Source organism: Chiloscyllium plagiosum, unplaced genomic scaffold, assembly GCF_037043375.1.
Source record: "Chiloscyllium plagiosum isolate Xiang-an unplaced genomic scaffold, Cpla_swu_hap1 HiC_scaffold_31, whole genome shotgun sequence".
NCBI classification, from domain to species: Eukaryota; Metazoa; Chordata; class Chondrichthyes; order Orectolobiformes; family Hemiscylliidae; genus Chiloscyllium; species Chiloscyllium plagiosum.
This window is the reverse complement of record NW_028270169.1, coordinates 47,345,600-47,365,868: the sequence shown is the minus strand read 5'-3', so window position 1 is coordinate 47,365,868 and position 20,269 is coordinate 47,345,600. Positions and strand designations below refer to the sequence as shown.

The following is a 20,269-nucleotide window of genomic DNA, read 5'->3' as shown; positions in this document are numbered from 1 at the left end:
GATAGAGCAAGGGGAGAGGAGAGGGGGGATGGGAGATGAGGAGAGGGCGTATCAGAAAGCTGTTTTTCTGTGCATTCACCAGAAAGCTCAGCTTCCTGAGACACACTCGATGGATTAGATGATGTGCCAAGCAATGTTTAGCAGACCAATACACCAAGCAGAAAAAAAAGGGCTTTAAAAACACAAATGTCAAAAGAAAATCAGTCCCACCGTGTTCTCCTTTCTGACATGAGGAGCGAGATCATGAACAAAGCCAATGTGCTTGCAAATGAAACAAAGCTTTTGTGATGCCAAGCCATTCTCAGGCAAGCTATGAGACTGACTGAGGGAAAAGCACTGAGGAGGGTTGGGGAGGGGTTGGCACATCGTTTTACCCGAGTGTCTTCAAACTCCTTCTGGAGTTTTCCAGCTTTAGTCCTTTCAAACAGCAGGCTGTGCTCTAGCTCCCGAATACGGGCATGCTCTAACTTTGTCTGTGTCTGTTAGTCCCGAGGGAAGAAGATGAGAAAGTAACAGAGAGAGGGAGAGAGAAAGAGAGAGAGAGAGAGAAAAAAGAGACACAAAGACACTGTAACAGCTCAGCACAATAAAATCATAAGGAGGGAGGCAAATACAAAAAAGTTTACAAAGTCAAACATTCAGACTGATGGCAAGATTTCTCCTGAATGAACCTGCTGATTTTACACTTTGTGCATCAAGCATTCAGAGCAAATCCAAAGAGGCTATTACATTTCATGTCGAGCAGCTCAACACTAAGGGTTGAGCTTCCAGGTTAGTCATGCATACGAGGGCAGCACACAAAGCTTACTCATCTTCCCATCTTTGGCAGGGGATGGACTTGCATTCTGCAGTTTCTCACAGTAGCAAGGCCACGATTCGGGCTAACAGTTTATAAGACAGTACCACGTCATTACATCGAGAAGGAACACTCAGAGGAGAGCCCTCCTGCTTTCCTCTGTTGCAGGAGTAACAAAAGCAGCGGAATTCTTTTCAAAAGACCCCGAATCATGGACTGTGTTGCATCCGTTCCCTATAGCCTTCAGGCTCATGGGTTGCTTGGATTAAAACAGGGTGTGTTTTTGCACACTGTTCTTGTAAGTTTCAGAAAATAATGGAAGTGGGGAGAAATAGTGACCAGAACTACAAATCTACGCAAATGAAAAATGCTTATCTCTTTATGGTAAAATGAAAATGAGATTACCTGGAGAATTTTATTACCGATGAACTGACGTTCCACAGTTAATGGTCATCTTTTGCACTGTCCACATTATTTCACATTTGGCCCAAGTGACAGTTTTAAAACTTTTTACGCAGACAGTCTTATATTTTCTGCTAGTACAATACTATCCGATAAAGGACTAATCACCTATACTTCTGGCTGAGCTTTTCATCTTGAATTACTTCTGAGTCAAACTGGCTGGCTCTCAGCTCCTTGGAAAATCTTCACTCTCCAGTAGATTTTTATCTTAAATATTTTAAAACTTTGTTTCTTTGCAATGATGGGGCACAGCCTCAATACTGCTGGATCCAGGGCAGCTCATTGCAATGGATCATTAAAAAAGGCAGTTATATCATACTTGGACTCTCAAGAGGGATCAGTGTCATCAAATTCAAAATGGTGGTGGGGGTGTTGGAGCATCATTTTCAACAAAAAGACTGTGACGTTAGACCTTCGATTTCGAGCGCAGTTCATACAACTGTACAGCACAGAATAGGCCCTTCGGCCCATTGTGTCTGCATGGACAACACAAATCCACTACTCCCGCACTTTTAGTATCAGGGATGTGAGGAGTGTATTAAGAGTAAGGAATCTCACCTTGGATAAGGCAAGAGTTTTCCCCATACCATCGCAAGTCCTTGGCTTATTTACACTGTAGAACTTTGTTATCCAAATGGGCAAAATCAAAAATGTAGCTTGGATATTAAAGTGCCCCTGAAACTGCATGACCCAATGACTTAAATAAGGAACTGGCAGCAAGCCAGAGAGAAATGCGCAAAGTGGATGTTTAAAAATAAAATCAAGCCCACAATGAGAAACATTTTCTTCACTGCCTGATTCATTTAGAATGTCCTGAGATGGTCATTCTGTGCTGGTTGATGAACAAAACTCCAGCAGGAAAGACCTTGGGTTGTGTTTTATCAGACTTCACGATTGAGTTTCATTTTAATAAGTGAGTGCCTGTTCCAGACAAGCTCATTCAATGAAGGTCCTCAAATAGAAGCCAATTAGCTACTTCTATAGAAACTGAACTCAACAGCATGAACTCATTGTATTTAACAGGTTGCTCATTGTACTCAACAGGTTATTAAACACAGGAATCTTCTGTAATACACTTTGACAATGGAAAAAGAAATAGCTCAAATAGACAATCAAGAGGAACTTCATGCATCTACAGACAAAAGAAGCATGTGGCAAAAGTGCATGCTACATAGGAAACAAAATACAAGATTGACAAGTTTATAATTGCAAATGTCATTGAAGCACTATGGTCAAGATCACATTTGTTAAAAAAAGGGAAAGACATAGCTGCAGGATGACATTGATTGGGAGCTCATATTGAAGAGTATATGACAGGTAGGAAGGACAAGAGTGAGGAAAAGGTGAAGGATGGCTCTGTTAAGCAACAACAGTATTAGCTCAATAGACAGGAGTGACCTAAGTTCAGGAAAGCAGGACGTACAAGCAATTTGGGTGAAAATAGAGAAATGATAAATGCAAGAAGTTACTTGTAGGAGTACAACAGAGCAGAAAGGAAGAATTTGTCAGAAATGTATGCCAATAATTGTGAAGGGCTCTAATCTACGTATACACTGGAAAAATCAGACAGGGAAAAGGAGCCCAGATGAGGAGTTCATAGATTGCTTTTGGAAGGTTCCTTTGAACACCATGTTCTGAAGCCAACCAGACAGCAATTTATACTAAACCTGGTACCACAAAATGAGATAGGACGAACTAATGATATCATACTGAAAGACACTCCTAAGTAGCAGTGATCATAATATTACTGAACTTTACATTTGGTTTGAGGGAGAGAAGGGTGAATCTAAGACCAGTATTTTAAATTTAAATAAAGAAAATTATTAGGATATGAAAGCAGAGTTAAGTGAACTTGCAATGTAGCTCAAGGTCAATAGAGACACAGTGGAAGATACTGAAGGGGATGTGTTAGAATACAGAAAATGGATACATTGTAATGAGCACGAAAAATTCAAAGCAGAGTACCCACGTACCATAGTTGGTAGAAAAGTTATAGATACTGTAAAATTTAAAGGAAAAACATATCATTGCACACAAATGAATGGCATATTAGAAGATTAGATATATTTTGATATAAAGTAAAGAATGACTGAAAGAGGTAACAAAGAGGGGAAATGAAAGTACAGAGAAAACTAATTTACTTATAAAAACAGACAGTAAAGATTTCTAAATTTTTTTTTACAAGTAACAAAATGTGTTTTGTTCCTATGGAAAGTGAGCTTGGAAAATTAGTAATGGGAAATAAATTGGATGAGTAGAACAGGTACTTTGCATCAATTTTCACTTCACAGGAAACAAGTAACACCCCAGAAATAGCTGTACATCAGCAATCGGAAGGGAAGGAGGAACTCAAACAAATTACAATCACCAGGGAAGTGGGACTCAGCAAATTCTTGGAGCTTTGGGGTGACATGTCACCAGACCCTGCTAGACTTTATCTTAAGAAATGGCTAGTGAGATAGTTGAGGCATTGGTCCTAGATTTCCAAAATTCACAGATTCAGGGAAGATTCCCTTTGATTGGAAAATAGTGAATATAACTCCTTTATTCAAAAAGGAGAGGAAAGGAGATTAAAAATAAGTCAGGATAACTTAACATCTGTTTGGGAAAATGTTGGAAGCCATTATTAAAGCTGTAACAATAGGGCACTTGAAGATATTCAAGGTCATCAGGAAGAGTTACCATGGCTTTGTGAAATGGAAATTACAATTTATTGGAATTCTTTGAGTCAGTAATATGTGATGTGGATAAAGAGGAAACAGTGTACTGGACATAAACTTCTAGTAAGCATTTGATAAGGTGTCACATCAAAGATTATTGCAGAAGATTTAAAAACTGGTGCAGGCAGTAACTTGCTGGTAATGCATAGAAGATTGGCTGGTTAGTAGCACCGGTCTCATTACTTATGGAAGGATGTAAATGCATTAGAAGCAGCCCACTGAAGAGGAATAACTGGGCTGCCTTCTGAAGAAAACTGGTCAGGTTGAGCTGGACAGGTTGAGTAAGAGGTGACCTGACTGAACCTGAGTGGACTTGACAGGGTGGGATGTGGAAAGTAGGTTTTCTCCAGTGCGAGAATCCAGAACTAGGGATCACTGTTTAGAAATAATGGGTTATCCATTTAAGACGGGGATGAGGAGAGTTTTTTTCTCACAGAGGATAAGTCTTTCCTCCTGAAAAGGCAATGGAAGTGGAGCCTTTGAGGCATTTTAAAGCAAGCGGCTGAAAGGGTTTTGGAATGTGAAGTGTTCAGAACCGCCATGATTTTGTTGGAATCATGGAACAGGCTTGAGGAGCCTACTCTTGCTCCAAATCCAAGCGGTCACGTGTGTGTACATGGTTATCTTTATTCTTTCCAATCCACCCTGCCACAGCAAGACAGTGATAATTAATAATTCTGGCCTTGCGTGGAAGTCCTCTGTCCCATGGTGAAAACTGGGAAGGCTGTTCCTTTCCAAACTCAGCAACAAAAGCTATAACCTACCGAGTGACAAAACCATTTGCAGGTCCATCATATTACAATGAGTTAAGCATTTTTGTTGAAAGCATGTGAAAACGAATGAGAAACAGTGGTTTCTCAGTCATGTTATTTCTGAATGACTGGCTTTGGTATTGAAAGTTCCATGGTGATGGATCCCTCGTTTAACAGTTTGTTTTTCAAACTGTTTGGCACTGAAAGGCCATAGAGGGGAACTCAGAAACTGTCCGGTAATAAAAACAAGAATCTTTCTATATGTCTCGGTGGCCAGGCTTGGAGCAATTTCTGTGGAGGGAAGAGCAGAATACGTTCACCTGAAGACATTTTCTGAAACACCAACAGTTTGCTTGACCGACGTGCTCCTGACAAGCAGCACTGTCTGTAGTGCCAAGAAAACTGTGGGAACACAATGCTGGAAAAGGCGTGTATCTCAGCTTGGGTGTATTGTTGATGAGCCCAATGTGTTTCATCAATAGAGGTACTGATCACATTATCTGCATTCAATACTTTTACCTCTAAATCTCCTTTGGTAATTGATTCTTCTTCCACTCGGAACTGGAGATCCTCGATTTTCCTGTTGAACCATAAAAGCAAAGGTATAAAAATGAACGTTAAATCTTCAGAGACATTACGCCTGCTATAGGAACATAGGTCCCAATATTTTGATTTGATTTTCTAGAAATGAGTGGCATTTTATTCTGGAAAAACTGAAGAGATAAGACCTTGGCTTTGAGATGTGAAATAGCTGTAGATGTCAAGAATCAATTGAATTTTTTAAAGTGTGAGATCAATAGGGTTTTGCTGGGCAAGGATGTCAATGAATCAGTGATACTGAGATAAGGCAATAGATGGAGCTGAGGTACAGACCAAAGATGATTTAATCAAATGGCAGAAATGGCGAGAGGGACTGAAAGAGCTACGTCTGAATCCTTTTCAGCCTCACTGTAGGCCCAAATCCAGGTCTTACAGATTCATAGAGTTAAACAACACAGAAACAGAACCTCCAGTCCAACCAGTCCATGCCATTGATGTTCCCAACCCAAACTAGTCCCACCTGCCTGCACTTGGCCCATATCCCTCCCAATCTTTCCTATTCATGTACTTATCCAAATGTCATCCTTGATTATAAAAAAACCCACACTGACTCAGTGGTTAGCGCTGCTGCCTCACACCATCAAAGGACCTGGGTTCCATTCCAGCCTTAAATGATTGTCAGTGTGGAATCTGCACATTCTCCCAATGTCTGCACGGATTTCCTCCGGGTGCTCCGGTTTCCCCCCACAGTAGAAAGATGTGCAGGTCAGGTGAATTTGATATGCTAAATTGCCCATAGTGTCCAAGGATGTGCAGGCTAGCTGGGTTAGCCTTGGGAAATGTAGAGTTACAGGGATAGGGTATGGGGCTGGGGCTGGGTGGGGTGCTCTGCAGAGGGTCAGTGTGGATCGGCTGAATGGCCTGCTTCCAAAACTGAATCAAAAAATAATCAAAATAAAAATCTTATACTACTGAAATGTAATAACTGAAAGAAATCTCGAAGTAAACTTGCAATCTCAGGAGTAGCTGCAAGATCCACCGACTCTTTTTGACCCACCATTTTGATTCTCGTGCTTTGATTTGCCAGTTCTGGTTTCTTGTCCCTCTAATCTCCTGAATACACTGAGCCCTACACCCTCACCAAAACTTTCTTCACAACTTTTAAAGTCATCTCTGTCTACTTCGAACTTCTCTACAAACTCTTTTTAAAATTTCTTTCTCAGCTTTTTTACACCTCATTAAAGTGGATGTATTAATTGGAAGACATTCTATAAACCCACTGTATAAGCACAAGTCATCCTGACTGGAATTAATGTGGAGAAAGTGAGGACTGCAGGTGCTGGAGTACCAGAGTTGAAAAATGTGGTGCTGGAAAAACACAGCAGGCCAGGCAGCATCCGAGGAGCAGGAGAATCGACGTTTCGGGCATAAGAAGGGTTTATGCCGGAAACGTCGATTCTCCTGCTCCTCGGATGCTGCCTGGCCTGCTGTGTTTTTCCAGCACCACATTTTTCAACTCTGGAATTAATGTGGTGAAACCAGAAACTGTATTAAAGCAGCACCAAACTAGACAGGTTGATCATCAATTCTTTGATCTTAATGTGCTCATCAGAACAAATGACATCCAGATCAAGTCTGGGAAGGTATTTCCACTTTGTTATTCATCTCTAAACAAATGCACTCTGTTGGGATTCAGTGGCTGTCATATATTAGATTCCCTACAGTATGGAAACAGGCCCTTCGGCCTAACAAGTCCACACCGACCCTCCGAAGAGTAGCCCACCCACACCCATTCCCCTATCCTATCCTAACTAATGCACCTAATATTATGGACAATTTAGCGTGGCCAATTCACCTGACCTGCACATCTTTGGACAGTGGGAGGAAACCGGAGCACCCGGAGGAAATCCACACAGACACAGGGAGAATGTGCAAACTCCACACAGACAGTCACCTGAGGCGGGAGTCAAACCCCAGATCCCTTGCGCTGTGAAGCAGCAGTGCTAACCACTGAGCCACCGTGCCGCCCTTACAGCACCATTTCAACATGGAACATATCTCCCACTCCTTAGTCAAGTATCTCTTCTTCTACCTGGTTCTTTGAACCGATATTCACATAAATCCTTACCTTTGAATGGAGGCTGATGAGACACCACCCTATTTGGACGAGAGGTTTCAGGACTTATAATGGACTCACTAACTCTAAACTCTCCATTTTCTTCATTCCTGCTGCTTCCTGGACTTACCAAGTCTCCTTCCCCTTTCTCCTTCCCCTTCCCCTTTTCTCTTTTCCTCCCCCCCGATTTTAAAATTCCCATTACCTTTTCTCCTCTTCCAGTGTGTTTAACAGTTCCAGTTTTTGTTTCTCAGCATTGTTCAGCCTGGTTCGTACAAGCTGGAGGTTCATCTCAGCCTCTGTCGCGTACTGCAGGGAGAAAAGGCAGGTGGTCACTCCTTATCTGAACAGCTTTTAACCTACTGGATTTTCACTGGGATGGAGATGTCCTGCGTGCTCTCAGGGTTCATTGCAGTAAACCCTGTGCCGTGTTACTGTCTGACATAAACAGGAGATGCAATGGAGCTGATTTTATTGGGATGGTAGAGAGGCTGGAAAGTTAGGGTCAAATCACTTCAACAGCTTTTAGGAACCTCCGGCGGGATCACGTAGCCACCCAATTGCTAATGAGTTGCCTTCAAGACTTCAGTCCCTTTAAGGGGAGATCCAAGATCAAAGACTGATTGTGTGCCAGCAGTTCCTCCAACTGAAACAGCACCACTGGGAGTGGTGGCCACCGCTGGAACTGCATCCAATTTAGGGGAAAGCAGCATGGACGGTATTCTCTGAAGAAGGAAAGTGGGGATTGATATCACTGAGGCTAGTCAGGATGCTGGGGAGGGAAGGAGGTTTCTGCAGGGGATGACATTGTTTTGATTGACTTTCCATCTCCTACAGAGTGAACTTGCATGGTGGCCACCAGGTATCACTGGAGACACGTCAGAGGGTTCACCTGCTGCTGGCAGAATGCTCACCGTAGTAGGAGAAGGCACTTAAATGGCTTCTGAATGGAAAGACCATCCTTCACACTCCATTCCTCAAAATAGAACTCTTGCAGCACCATGGTAGTGTCGCTCCCTCTGGGCCAGGATGCCCAGGCTCAAGTCCCACCTTCCCCTGAGGTGTAAAATAACATCTCTGAAAATGTTGCTTAGGAAATCTCTAGAATTCCAAAGTGTTGGGAATGCAAACAGTGCCTCTCCAAACACGCCACTCCCATCTCAGCTGCTCTTAAAGGTTCCCTTATCCATTCCTGGAGTTTAGTTTTGGGAGAGTCCTCTGTCATTGATCTCAACAGAACGTGCACAGTCTAACTAAACTCGAACAAGCAATGTCTGGTACTCTGTTCAGTCAAACAGCCAACATACTGAACTGGTGGTAAATGAGAAAATAGCTGATAATGCAAATCTAATCCACGACACAAAGAAGTCACGTCTAGGAAAGTCTATTAGCATTGGTTGGTCATTCTCCTGTAGTCATACTGTGTTAGTTACATAACAAAGAGAGTGAGCCATTCCATCCCATTCTGGAGCTGTAAATCTGTGAGGATTGACAAGGAGCAGTCTGCGGTAAGGTCACGGCACTAGGAAGTCAGAGCCCTAGGCAGACATTCTGAGGATGTGGGTTCAAATAATGGTGAATGAAATCTGAATTCAATAAAATTCTTGGATTAAAAAGTTGGTCTAATGGTAACCACTTTCTTGACATTAGATTTTATTTTGAAGGAGGTTATAAGACAGAGCCTTGGGGATTTCCTTTTTAATGTAGGTACAACAGAAGCAGCCTGAATAGGTGGGTCGAGCTCCCACAGAACCAGGATTTGTAGCTTTAGTTTTTCAGTAGCAGCTGCTGCTGGGATCCTGAAGCTGGATGTGAAAGCTGGGTTTCCTCTGTCTGTTCCAGCTAAAAGCTCAGGTTCTCTTCCAGCTGCTAGAACTGCCAGTGAGACAATCTGTTATATTGAATTTGCCTTTTGCCAACGCTGTTACTATATTGGAACAGTTACTGTTCAGTCATTAAATAATCTACTATTCTGTTAAGTTTTCCAATAGAGTTAAGTTATTCCAAATTCTTCTTTCTTTTGTTGTATTTTAACTATAGTGTGTGAATAAAGTGTGTTGAGTAGTTTGAACAATCGAATTGCACCTGGAATGCAACCCCTTACACTTACCTTTAAAATAAGAAAAAGTTAGGATCTAAACTACCTTCTTAATATATTTTGAGGAGGTTTGGTCTGGTCCATAACACCACGACATCATTCTCGATTTTTGTAAAAATCTATCCGATTCACTTTAGGGGTTTCCATTAAATGTCATTTAAGGAAGAAAGTCTGCCATCCTTAGCAGGCCTGTGGCCTACATGTGACTCCCAGTGTGACTGACTCTAACTACCAGCTGGGAAAATAAGGATGGGGATTAAATGCTGGCCCAGCTAGTAGCACCCACATCCCATGAATGAATAAAAAAACAGTCTTGTGATTGAGCTCAAAGTAATGTAACTAGCTGGATATTTACTGAAAATGTGTTGCTGGAAAAGCGCAGCAGGTCAGGCAGCATCCAAGGAGCAGGAGAATCAACGTTTCGGACATGAGCCCTTCTTCAGGAATGAGGCCTCATTCCTGAAGAAGGGCTCATGCCCGAAACGTCGATTCTCCTGCTCCTTGGATGCTGCCTGACCTGCTGCGCTTTTCCAGCAACACATTTTCAGGTCTGATCTCCAGCATCTGCAGTCCTCACTTTCTCCAGCTGGATATTTAGACTATTTTGCCAACTATTTCACCTCAAAAATGGTCAATCCCATTTTTCAACTAAAAACCATAGCCATGTCGAACCCACACGATCAGTTAGTCACTTTGTTGGTGGTTCACTTGTGTAAATACAGGTCAGTTAAAATTAACTTCAAATCAATGAAGTTCTTCTTAAAACTTCAAACAAACCTCATCAACTATGACATGGAAATGATTGATTTTCAGTGTTAAAAGAATTTGAATAGAACTCTTCAATAACATTTCAATGACAGGTACAAAATGACTACACTGGTGAGAAGAGATTGCAACCAATTTAAAATGGATTAAAATCTTCACTGAAACAGTAGAAAAAAAGAAAGAACTCTGGCAGAAACAGCTGAAAATGCTCAATACTGACATAAACTATGATTCGAAATACAAACCAGTTAATGATTTTGCAAATCCTATTTTAGAAACAGTGAATTTAACTCAAAATGAAGAGGTGCTTTGCAAAACTAGTGTGTTAATCGAAATCTCTAACAAAAATAAAACTGCATGGTTGTTCTACTTTTGCTTTGGCTAAAGAGTGGTGCATTTTTGGAATTCTCAGAGAGCTATAGATAAGTTAATGATGCTCATATAATGAACAGTTGCAGGCACGATGGACTGAATGGGCCTCCTTTTGCAGTGTAACAATTCTGTAATCCCGTGATATTCAAGACAGATAAATACCAGGGTACTATTGGAACAAAGGGATATCGAGGTAATGCAGGAATGTGAATGAACCATGATCATGTTGAATGATATAGTAGGGCTGAAGGGACTGAATGGCCACTCAAGCTCCTATTGCTCATGTTCCTGTTGCCCTGGTGACAGCAGCCTGTGTCACTCCATGAAGTCCAGGCCAGTGTTATGAAAGATGTTGGTTTCAAAGGGTCCTGTCCTTTTTGTTACACTTTTGCCTCAGTCTGTACCTGTGCATGTGTGGCCTTCAGAAGAGCCAGCTCTTTCTCCACCTCACAGATATGGCTAGTTGCCTTGGCGACCTCGGCTCGCTCCAGGTCTCGCTCGGCCAGCAGCTGTTCAATGTGCTGCTGCTTCTCCTTCAGGGCTTCCTGCAGGGCGGTGGTGCCTGAGATCTTCCGGGCGTAGCGAGAGGATGTCTCGGTCAGCTGATACAGAGAGAGACAGACAGAGAGAGACAGAGGGAGAGAGAGACACAGAGAGAGAGAGAGAGAGAGAGAGAGAGAGACATTAATGGCGGTTGTACACACTCTCAGGCTGTGTGATAGTCACTCATCTAGTAACTGGGGATCAACGCCTGAAGATCCAAAATCAGACAGACAGCAACAGGTTGGTGTGTCATAGGGAGGGTCACATACCTGTGTGTGCCTGGGGGCGGAGGGTGTTTCTGTCAGAGGGTGGGGAGGGGGAGCTGTGTGTTTGGGGGCATGGTAGGGGTGTGCTGTGTGTGCACACGCGCACATACCTTGGGATAGCAGGTGTGGGAGGGCTGGGAGTGGAAGGTTGTGCATCTGGAGTTGGAGGAGGGAGTGACAGGCATCCAATGGAGGGTAGTGATGATGGGGAAGGAGGCCCATTAAATGCAGATCAGGTCATGATGAAGGCTGGGATAAGCCTAGAGCCATCTGGTGAAAGACCAACACCATTCTGACATGTGTCAGGACGTCTCAATGGAGCACTCAAACACAGAGAAAGCAGCAGCACAGGCAGCAGTGGAAGGCTAAACTTCACTAAAAGCAAGAGCTACCTGCTCCAAAATTTTAGACACCAAATGTAAGCAAGATTTTAACAGTGCTGAAACCAGAAACATCTGTAGAGAGAAAGCAGAGATAACATTTATCTAGTGATTGTAACAGGGTCAGCCAGGTGGCCCTCATAGGAGCTCCCTGATTGGGGCTGTTAATCTAGTCCAATTAGGGAGCCCTGGCTGACAGAGAAAAACAGGAGTGTCAGAGGTACTGATTCTTTGGTACCTGACTCTGAATTAGGCAATGCCAGAGTCAAGGACTGTTCACCTGCAAATAAAGAGTGACTTGGTGATGGGATACCGGCCTCTGTGGTGTTATCTCAGTCTAGAGTCTGGTAAACCTTCTGCAGAACGGAATGGTCACTGGACCTGAAGCGTAAGCTCTGCTGTTTCTCTACAGATGCTGCCAGACCTGCTGGATTTTTCCTGCAGTTTCTGTATTAGCAGCATCCACAGTTCTTGGTATTTTGTTTCCTTACCAGTCCGGTGCGGCTTGGTCTCCCCCCGACAGATGAAGCCACGGAGCTGACTGAACTTATCGAGGAGCTGCTCGGACTCTGAGTCAAGGCAGAGACCCCCATGGCCATCCTTTTACTCTTCTTGGTTTTGGCTGGTGTGGTCGACGGGAAGCCAATCCTCATCACCTTGTGAATGGGAGCAAAGAGACCAAACTTGGGTGGGCACTGGAAGTATCTGCGAGAGATAGAAACAAGGGTGGGGTGTGGTCAGAGGAAATGTGTCAGGAACACGGCTGAAATGCAGCCATTGGCGTACTGCACTCCCCACCTGCAGGAGTGATAAGGTTAACCTGTTGTGGAGGAGCTACTACTGGGGTGGATTTCAACAATTCTCTGTTCAAAAGCCCAGGAAACTGACCTGATACAAAGCGTCACACACAGGGGGTATCCACACATCTTCAGGCCAAAACTCAGGGAATTCCAGCCAAAGGCAGCCTTTTCCTAAGGATATCTTCACTATTATGTACTTTCAATCCTTTAGAAAGACTTGACCTCCTGAGGAGTAAGGCACAAAAAACGCTGCTCACCACCTTCGAATCAGGAGGGAGATCACTAAGTGTGATCCAATGTGATCACTAAGAATCAGATAGGTCACTCAGTGATCATTTTAGAGATCAAAAGCTCCCATGAACTGTAAACAGTCCAACTAACAATTCCTGTGGTTGTCCTTGGAGAGGTGCAGAAAAGTGATCCATGAGTCTAGACTCCAATGTCTTTGCTTTGGACATCTCAACATGAATTGGATGCTGCAGTTCAACTTGAAGGTGGAACTGAAGTTCATGGGACCAGTGAGGTCTTGACTTATTTACAAAATTAAAACACTTCCTTGATTAACAAAATAATTCAATCTTAACAAAATTAAACCATCAGAGAAACTAACCCACTGTCGGATCTCAACAATGGGAGACAGGTTCAAATATAATGGGACAAATAATTAAAAAGAATTCGATCAAATGTACAGCCTTTCATCAAACTGGTAGCAGCTATGGTTTATGCTTGAGATGAGCTACCTTCTGCACTATCCTGTTCTTTTCTCCATTACCTATCCAGCCAGTGTCCTCCATCCCTTTGGCATCATCCTCATGATAAAGGTGTGATTGTATTTGTAAAGAGGTATGTTATAAGATCAACCACTTATTTGTTCAAGCATACCTTAATTAGTCATAGGGGCATAGAGATATACAGCACAGAAACAGACCCTTCGGTCCAACTTGTCCATGCCGACCAGATATCCCAACCCAATCTAGTCCCACCTGCCAGCACTCTTTTGTTTATTTATTCATGGGATGAGGGCATCACTGACTAGGCAGAATTTATTGCCCATCCCTAATTGCTCAGAGGGCAGTTAAGAATCAAGCACATTGCTGTAGATCTGGAGTCACTGTAAGCCAGACCAGGAAAGGATGGCAGATTCCTTCCCTAAAGCACATTAGTGAACCAGATGGGTTTTTCCCAACAATTGGCAATGGTCTTGTGGTCATCATTAGATTATTAATTCCAGATATTTTTATTGAATTCAAATTCCACCATCTGCCATGGCAGGATTTCAACCTGAGTCCCCAGAACATTACCTGGGTCTCTGGATCGACAGTCCAGTGATAATACCACTAGGCATTGGCCTCCCCTATACTTGACCTATCTCCCTCTAAACCCTTCCTATTCATATACCCATCCAGATGCCTTTTAAATGTTGTAATTGTATCCACCTCCACCACTTCCTCTGGCAGCTCATTCCGTACACGCATCACCCTCTGCGTGAAAACCTTGCCCTTAGGTCCCTTTTAAATTTCTCCCCTCTCACCCGAGTGGTGGGGCACTGACATTAGGTGGGGCTGGGGCGCCAGGGTAATGTCAAAGGCCCAACGTACCCACTCATGCGAGTCGTGAGGTTAATGAGGGGATTCATTACCTTGTGCCAGCGACAGCACCATCATTTTTTCCCAGTGGTTCATCCAGTTCAACTCCACACCACTCGCCCTTTGCAAAATCCGTCTCTCCGACATACTTTACAACTCCAGTTTTAGTGCCACCCACCTGTAAAACAAAAGATAAAAGGAACCTAGGTATAAGTAAAATGCTGTGTCAGTATGATCTCAGTCATCACAGCATCAATGTGTCTGCCAAATGGGTGTCCCATCCTGGCACATGTCCCATCCTGGCACAGGTCCCAATGTCTGCCCCATCATTCAACCAATGTATAGCCACTAGTGACAGAAAAGACTGGCACCGAGTGGTCACCCTGGCAGGGTATACTGGGCAAAGGCCTCTGAAGGATGGGGCTAGATCCTATTTGCACAGATTCCCTTTGCCCTTCAGAGCCTTCTCAAGACTAGGTTCCTGCACATAAGCCAACTCCTAGAGAACATTCAGTAGCTGAAATCTAGCAGTCGCCTATAACACTTGGCAATGTAACCTCTCATTTATCTTGTTGCTGTAGTTTGATTTCTGCTCACCACCGAACCTGTTAAACTCCAGTGCCTGGTCCTGGCCTGACTCCAGAGCTCAACAATGAGAGGGACCCTCTGAGGCAGGGAGTGAGGGCAGCTTCAAGGGAGCATTACTGGGCTCTCCGTACACCATCACTGTGTTGTAAAGCTTGGTTTGTAGGTGGGAGGGACAGAAGGAAATGGTGGCATTTGCAGACCCCACTGACCCAGTTAGTTCTTGTCCTGGACAGGAAAATGTAGCAGCACAGGGAAACCTCAATTTGATAAATATTAAGAAAGGCGACTGTTGAACAATCTAGTGTTTTCAACTTAAATAAGGGCCTGAAAGCAGAACTGAACTTGCAAATTAGGTTAAGGAAGTGGTCAGAAGAGTAACCATTTAAGGGTCAAACATTGAAATATTTAATATCTTTGAATACAGGAATAGATACATTCCAATGAGAAAGAAAAGTTCCAAGAGATGGACCTACCCTCCATGGTCAATGAGAAACGTTACAGACTAAATCAGATTTAAAGGCCCAATGAATGCATAAAGAAGGGTGGCAGGTCAGAAGACTGGATACAATATGAACATCAGCACAGGCTGACTAAATACATATAAAGGTGGAAAATTACAGTATGAGAGAAAGCAACCTAGAAATATAAAAAGCGATAGTAAGGATTTCTGTAGATTTTTTAAACAAAGTTAATAAAGTGAGAGCTGGCCTGACAGAAGGTGAGCATTGTGCATCATCTTCACCACAGACAGTAAGGCAATCAGATGTCAAAGCAGAAGTAGATTGTTCAGCCCATCGAGTCTGTTCCACCATTCAATGAGATCATGGCCGATTTGATATACCTCAACTCCACTTTCCTGCCTTTTCCCCTCCTAGCCTGGGATTCTCTAGCTGATTAAAAATGGGTCCATCTCAGCCCTGAATATACGTGATGACTGAGCCTTGACAGCCGTCTGTGGTAAAGAATTGCACAGATTCACAACCCTCTGAATCAAATCTTAAAAGGGAGATCCTTTATTCTGAGATAATGCCCTCTTGTCCTAGACTCTCCCACAAGGGGAAACCACTTTCCACATTTACTGGACAAGTCCCCTCAGAATCCTACATGTTTCAGTAAGGTTACCTCCTAGTTTCTTCCCATGGTCCAAAGATGTGCAGGTCAGGGTGGAGTATAGAGTCATAGAGATGTACAGCATGGAAACAGACCCTTCAGTCCAACCCGTCCATGCCGACCAGATATCCCAACCCAATCTAGTCCCAGCTGCCAGCACCCGGCCCATATCCCTCCAAACCCTTCCTATTCATATACCCATTCAAATGCCTCATAAATGTTGCAATTGTACCAGCCTCCACCACTTCCTCTGGCAGCTCATTCCATACTCGTACCACCCTCTACATGAAAAAGTTGCCCCTTAGGTCTCTTTTATATCTTTCCCCTCTCACCCTAAACCTATGCCCTCTAGTTCTGGACTCCCCAACCCCAGGGAAAAGACTTTGTCTATTTACCCTATCTATGCCCCTCATAATTTTGTAAACCTCTATAAGGTCACCCCTCAGCCTCCAATGCTCCAGGGAAAACAGCTCCAGCCTGTTCAGCCCCTATAGCTCAAATCCTCCAACCCTGGCAACATCCTTGTGAATCTTTTCTGAACCCTTTCAAGTTTCGCAAAATCTTTCCGATAGGAAGACCAGAATTGTACGCAATATTCCAACAGTGGCCTAACCAATGTCCTGTACAGCCGCAACATGACCTCCCAACTCCTGTACTCAATACTCTGACCAATAAAGGAAAGCATACCAAACGCCGCCTTCACTATCCGGTCTACCTGCAACTCCACTTTCAAGGAACTATTAACCTGCACTCCAAGGTCTCTTTGTTCAGCAACACTCCCTAGGACCTTACCATTAACTGTATAAGTCCTGCTAAGATTTGCTTTCCCAAAATGCAGCACCTCGCATTTATCTGAATTAAACTCCATCTGCCACTTCTCAGCCCATTGGCCCATCTGGTCAAAATCCTGTTGTAATCTGAGGTAACCCTCTTCCCTGACCACTACTCCTCCAATTTTAGTGTCATCTGCAAACTTACTAACTGTACCTCTTATGCTCGCATCACAATCATTTTTGTAAATGACAAAAAGTAGAGGACCCAGCACCGATCCTTGTGGCACTCCACTGGTCACAGGCCTCCAGTCTGAAAAACAACCCTCTACCACCACCCTCTGTCTTCTACCTTTGAGCCAGTTCTGTATCCAAATAGCTAGTTCTCCCTGTATTCCGTGAGATCTGAGCTTGCTAATCAGTCTCCCATCGGGAACCTTGTCGAACGCCTTACTGAAGTCCATATAGATCACATCTACCACTCTGCCCTCATCAATCCTCTTTGTTACTTCATCAAAAAACTCAAATAATGTTTGAGAGACATTATTTCCCACGCACAAAGCCATGTTGACTATCCCTAATGAGTCCTTGCCTTTTCAAATGCATGTATATCCTGTTCCCTCCAACAACTTGCCCACCACCGAGGTCAGGCTCACTGGTCTATAGTCCCCTGGCTTGTCCTTACCACCCTTCTTAAACAGTGTTCACTAATCTTTTTCAAGCCCTGACCTGGCTTGGCTCAAGTGACCCTGGCATCTCATCGTAAGTCAGGTACTGCTATAGCACGACATAGAATAGTTTGTGCCAGGACACCTAGTGAACATTGTGGATGCTGGAGAACTGGGTTGAAAAATGTGGCGCTGGAAAAGCACAGCAGGTCAGGCAGCATCGAAGAAGCAGGAGAATCGACGTTTTGGGCATAAGCCCTTCATCAGGCCAAGAATGTCGACTCTCCTGCTCCTCGGATGCTGCCTGACCTGCTGAGTTTTTTCAGCGTCACACCCTTCAACTCTTGGCTCTAAACCTTGCAGCTCAAAAAAGCTTGCTCACTAAACTGCAGGGAGCAAAGGAAACAGGAAACCTAGCAAGACACCCCCCTAACAATCAGATTCAGAATTTGAGAAATAAATCAAGGCAGCACTGAGAAAGGGATAAATTAAAGGGAGTGAATTCAATGTCAAGTCAGGTGCAGAAAGGGAAATAGACAGAAAGAGAAATGTGAGTAAGTGGGAGAAAAGAAAAACAAATAGAAAAACCAAAACTGTTTTGAACAATCTCCCTTAGGAGTTTAAAATATATGGAATAAAACTCCATAGCTACAGAAATTTTCTTTTGGTATAAAAGGTTAATTACCAGTCATTGACATTAGTTATTAAAAGGGTACTCGTGTATATCTTAACTGTATGATGAGATTAAGGAGCAATAAATTGGCAAATACATTTCTTAAAACAAATAGGGAAGCTCAGGGCCAGATGTGGATTTTAATGAGGCTAACAATGAAGCAGCACAACACAGACAGAAACTTTTGGACAACCACAATTATCGGTACATCAGCGCCGCTCTGACATTGCTGCACCTATTTACTGATTAATAGCAACTCGCACCATTAGCTCTGCAGTTATTTTGACAGCAAATTCTGACCCTGTAATTGACTCAATACTCTCCAAGTAATAGGTAATAAATACTGCCTTATCAGAGCTACCCATGTCACAAGCATAAATTTATAAAAAGGATCCTATGTTCACATTTATAATGAAAACTGCCTACAAACAGTTTACACTGTAATTACACCCTCCCAACAGTGATGGCGCTGGCATATGCCTTTTGGATTGAAAAGAGGTTGTTTTAATGTGTCAAGTTTAGTTTAGAAAGTGAATAGGGTGGCACCCATTTGTAAATTTATACCGTAAAGGATCAGGCTAGATTACAAATGAAACAAAAATGCATTTTTTTTTTAACATCTATCAGGGTGCCTCTTAAAAGCAGCATATACTCTGTTGCTGTCAGCTAATCCATGGAAATCAGTTAAAGTAATAATTTATCCACAAGTCTTTCAATCTGACAGGAATTGCTTAGCAGCCACATACTGGCAGAAGGATAAAGGGAGCAGCTATGCCCTCGTACCCAGCACCAATAGCATTGGTGTTAATGTTGACATCCTCACCATTCCACTCCCTCCCTTAATGGTGGAATGAACAAAACTCCATGTCTCTCTCCCACCAATGACAATGATTGAATTAATCTATTCACATCAAATTCACAGAGCCAAATAAAACCTCTCTTCCATTGCTTTATCAAAGTAACTAATGAAGACTGTTAAAGTCCTGGATGGTTGTTTTTCTTGAAATAATCTCTTTAAAGACTTACATTTATCTAGCACCTTTCATGCCACTACAGCATCCGAATGTGTTTTACCACCAGTGGAGTAGTCGTGAGGTACAGACATGTTGCAATGTAGGCTGCCATTTGTGCACAGCAAACTCATACAAACAGGAGTGTGACAACCAACAAGTAACATGGTTTAGTGATGTTGCTTAAAAGATAGATACTGACCAGTAAACCAGGGAGAATTTCTCTACTCACCTCAAACAGAGTTATGTCTCTGTTTAGGAAACGTGTTGATGTTATCATATGAACTGTGGGTTCTGAAGTCTCATACTCCATCTTACCCCAGGATCACCTGAAGCATGACATGCTATTGAAACCACATTGCCCTGTTATAACCTATCAACGTACTACTAAGAGTGTGAGAAATGTAATGTTTGTACGTAATGGCAGGTGTAATAACCATCTATTAGATTCTTCAATATCCACACCCGGTTTCTTACTTTGCAGGAGATAATGCAAGCTTTGCCACAGCAGGTAAAACACCAAGCTGGAGCAGAGATCTCCTCTGCTGTTCTTAAATCAAGGTCACTCCTGTTGTAGAATTCTTATGCTAAAGACAATATCACTGCTCCCAGTGCAACACTCCCTCAAACATGTGCTGATTTGTGAATCTAGATGACATCCCTGTGTCTTTGGAGAGGGGCTTTAAATCATGAGATCATACAGTATGGAAGCATGCCATTCAGCCGATCAAGTCCGCTCTGCCCCACCGAAGAACATCCCACACAGACCCAGCCCCCGCTACTTTATCCTTGGAACCCTGCATTTCCCATGGCTAATCTACCTAGTCTGCACATCCCTGGACACTACGCACAATTTAGCATAGCCAACCCACTGAACTTGAGATGATTCAGAGAGTGGTATCACTTATGCTATGACTCTCAGTGGCCCAGATTGTTTGGTGAGTGATCAGAAAAACGGAATAGAGTCTGAAAATGGTAAAATACTCAATGTGTTGATGCTTGCTGGCAAAAATGGGAACCTGGAGGGCAGGGAGCTGCTCAGAGAGTTGACAGATAAACAACACAGCTGCATCTCTGAGAAACTGCTTTGAGATCCCCCATCACAGAGAGGAAAGGGCAATGAACTGCTGAGCAACACTTGCCTCACCCTCAAGCTGCGCAGTGTAGGCTCAGTGGTTTATAACAAGGAAAGCAGAGCTCACTGAAGGGCGGTGAAACTGCCTAGCGTGCAGATATCACATTCATTAGCAGTTT

General features: G+C 43.2%; 1 protein-coding gene across 7 annotated transcripts in view; it reads right to left on the bottom strand.

Annotated features, from left to right (window-relative positions):
- clip2 (CAP-GLY domain containing linker protein 2) overlaps positions 1–20,269 on the bottom strand; it is a 161,251-nt gene that overhangs the window by 38,085 nt on the left and 102,897 nt on the right. For 6 of the 7 annotated variants that reach the window (XM_087977496.1, XM_087977498.1, XM_087977497.1 and 3 more), the window contains 6 exons: positions 14,250–14,374; positions 12,302–12,515; positions 11,026–11,223; positions 7,592–7,695; positions 5,250–5,310; positions 375–479 (listed from right to left, as the gene is read on the bottom strand). In XM_087977496.1, the coding sequence (XP_087833622.1) occupies positions 375–479; positions 5,250–5,310; positions 7,592–7,695; positions 11,026–11,223; positions 12,302–12,515; positions 14,250–14,374 (807 nt within the window). The remainder of the gene's footprint in view (positions 1–374; positions 480–5,249; positions 5,311–7,591; positions 7,696–11,025; positions 11,224–12,301; positions 12,516–14,249; positions 14,375–20,269) is intronic. The other variant, XM_087977500.1, reaches the window with a different exon arrangement.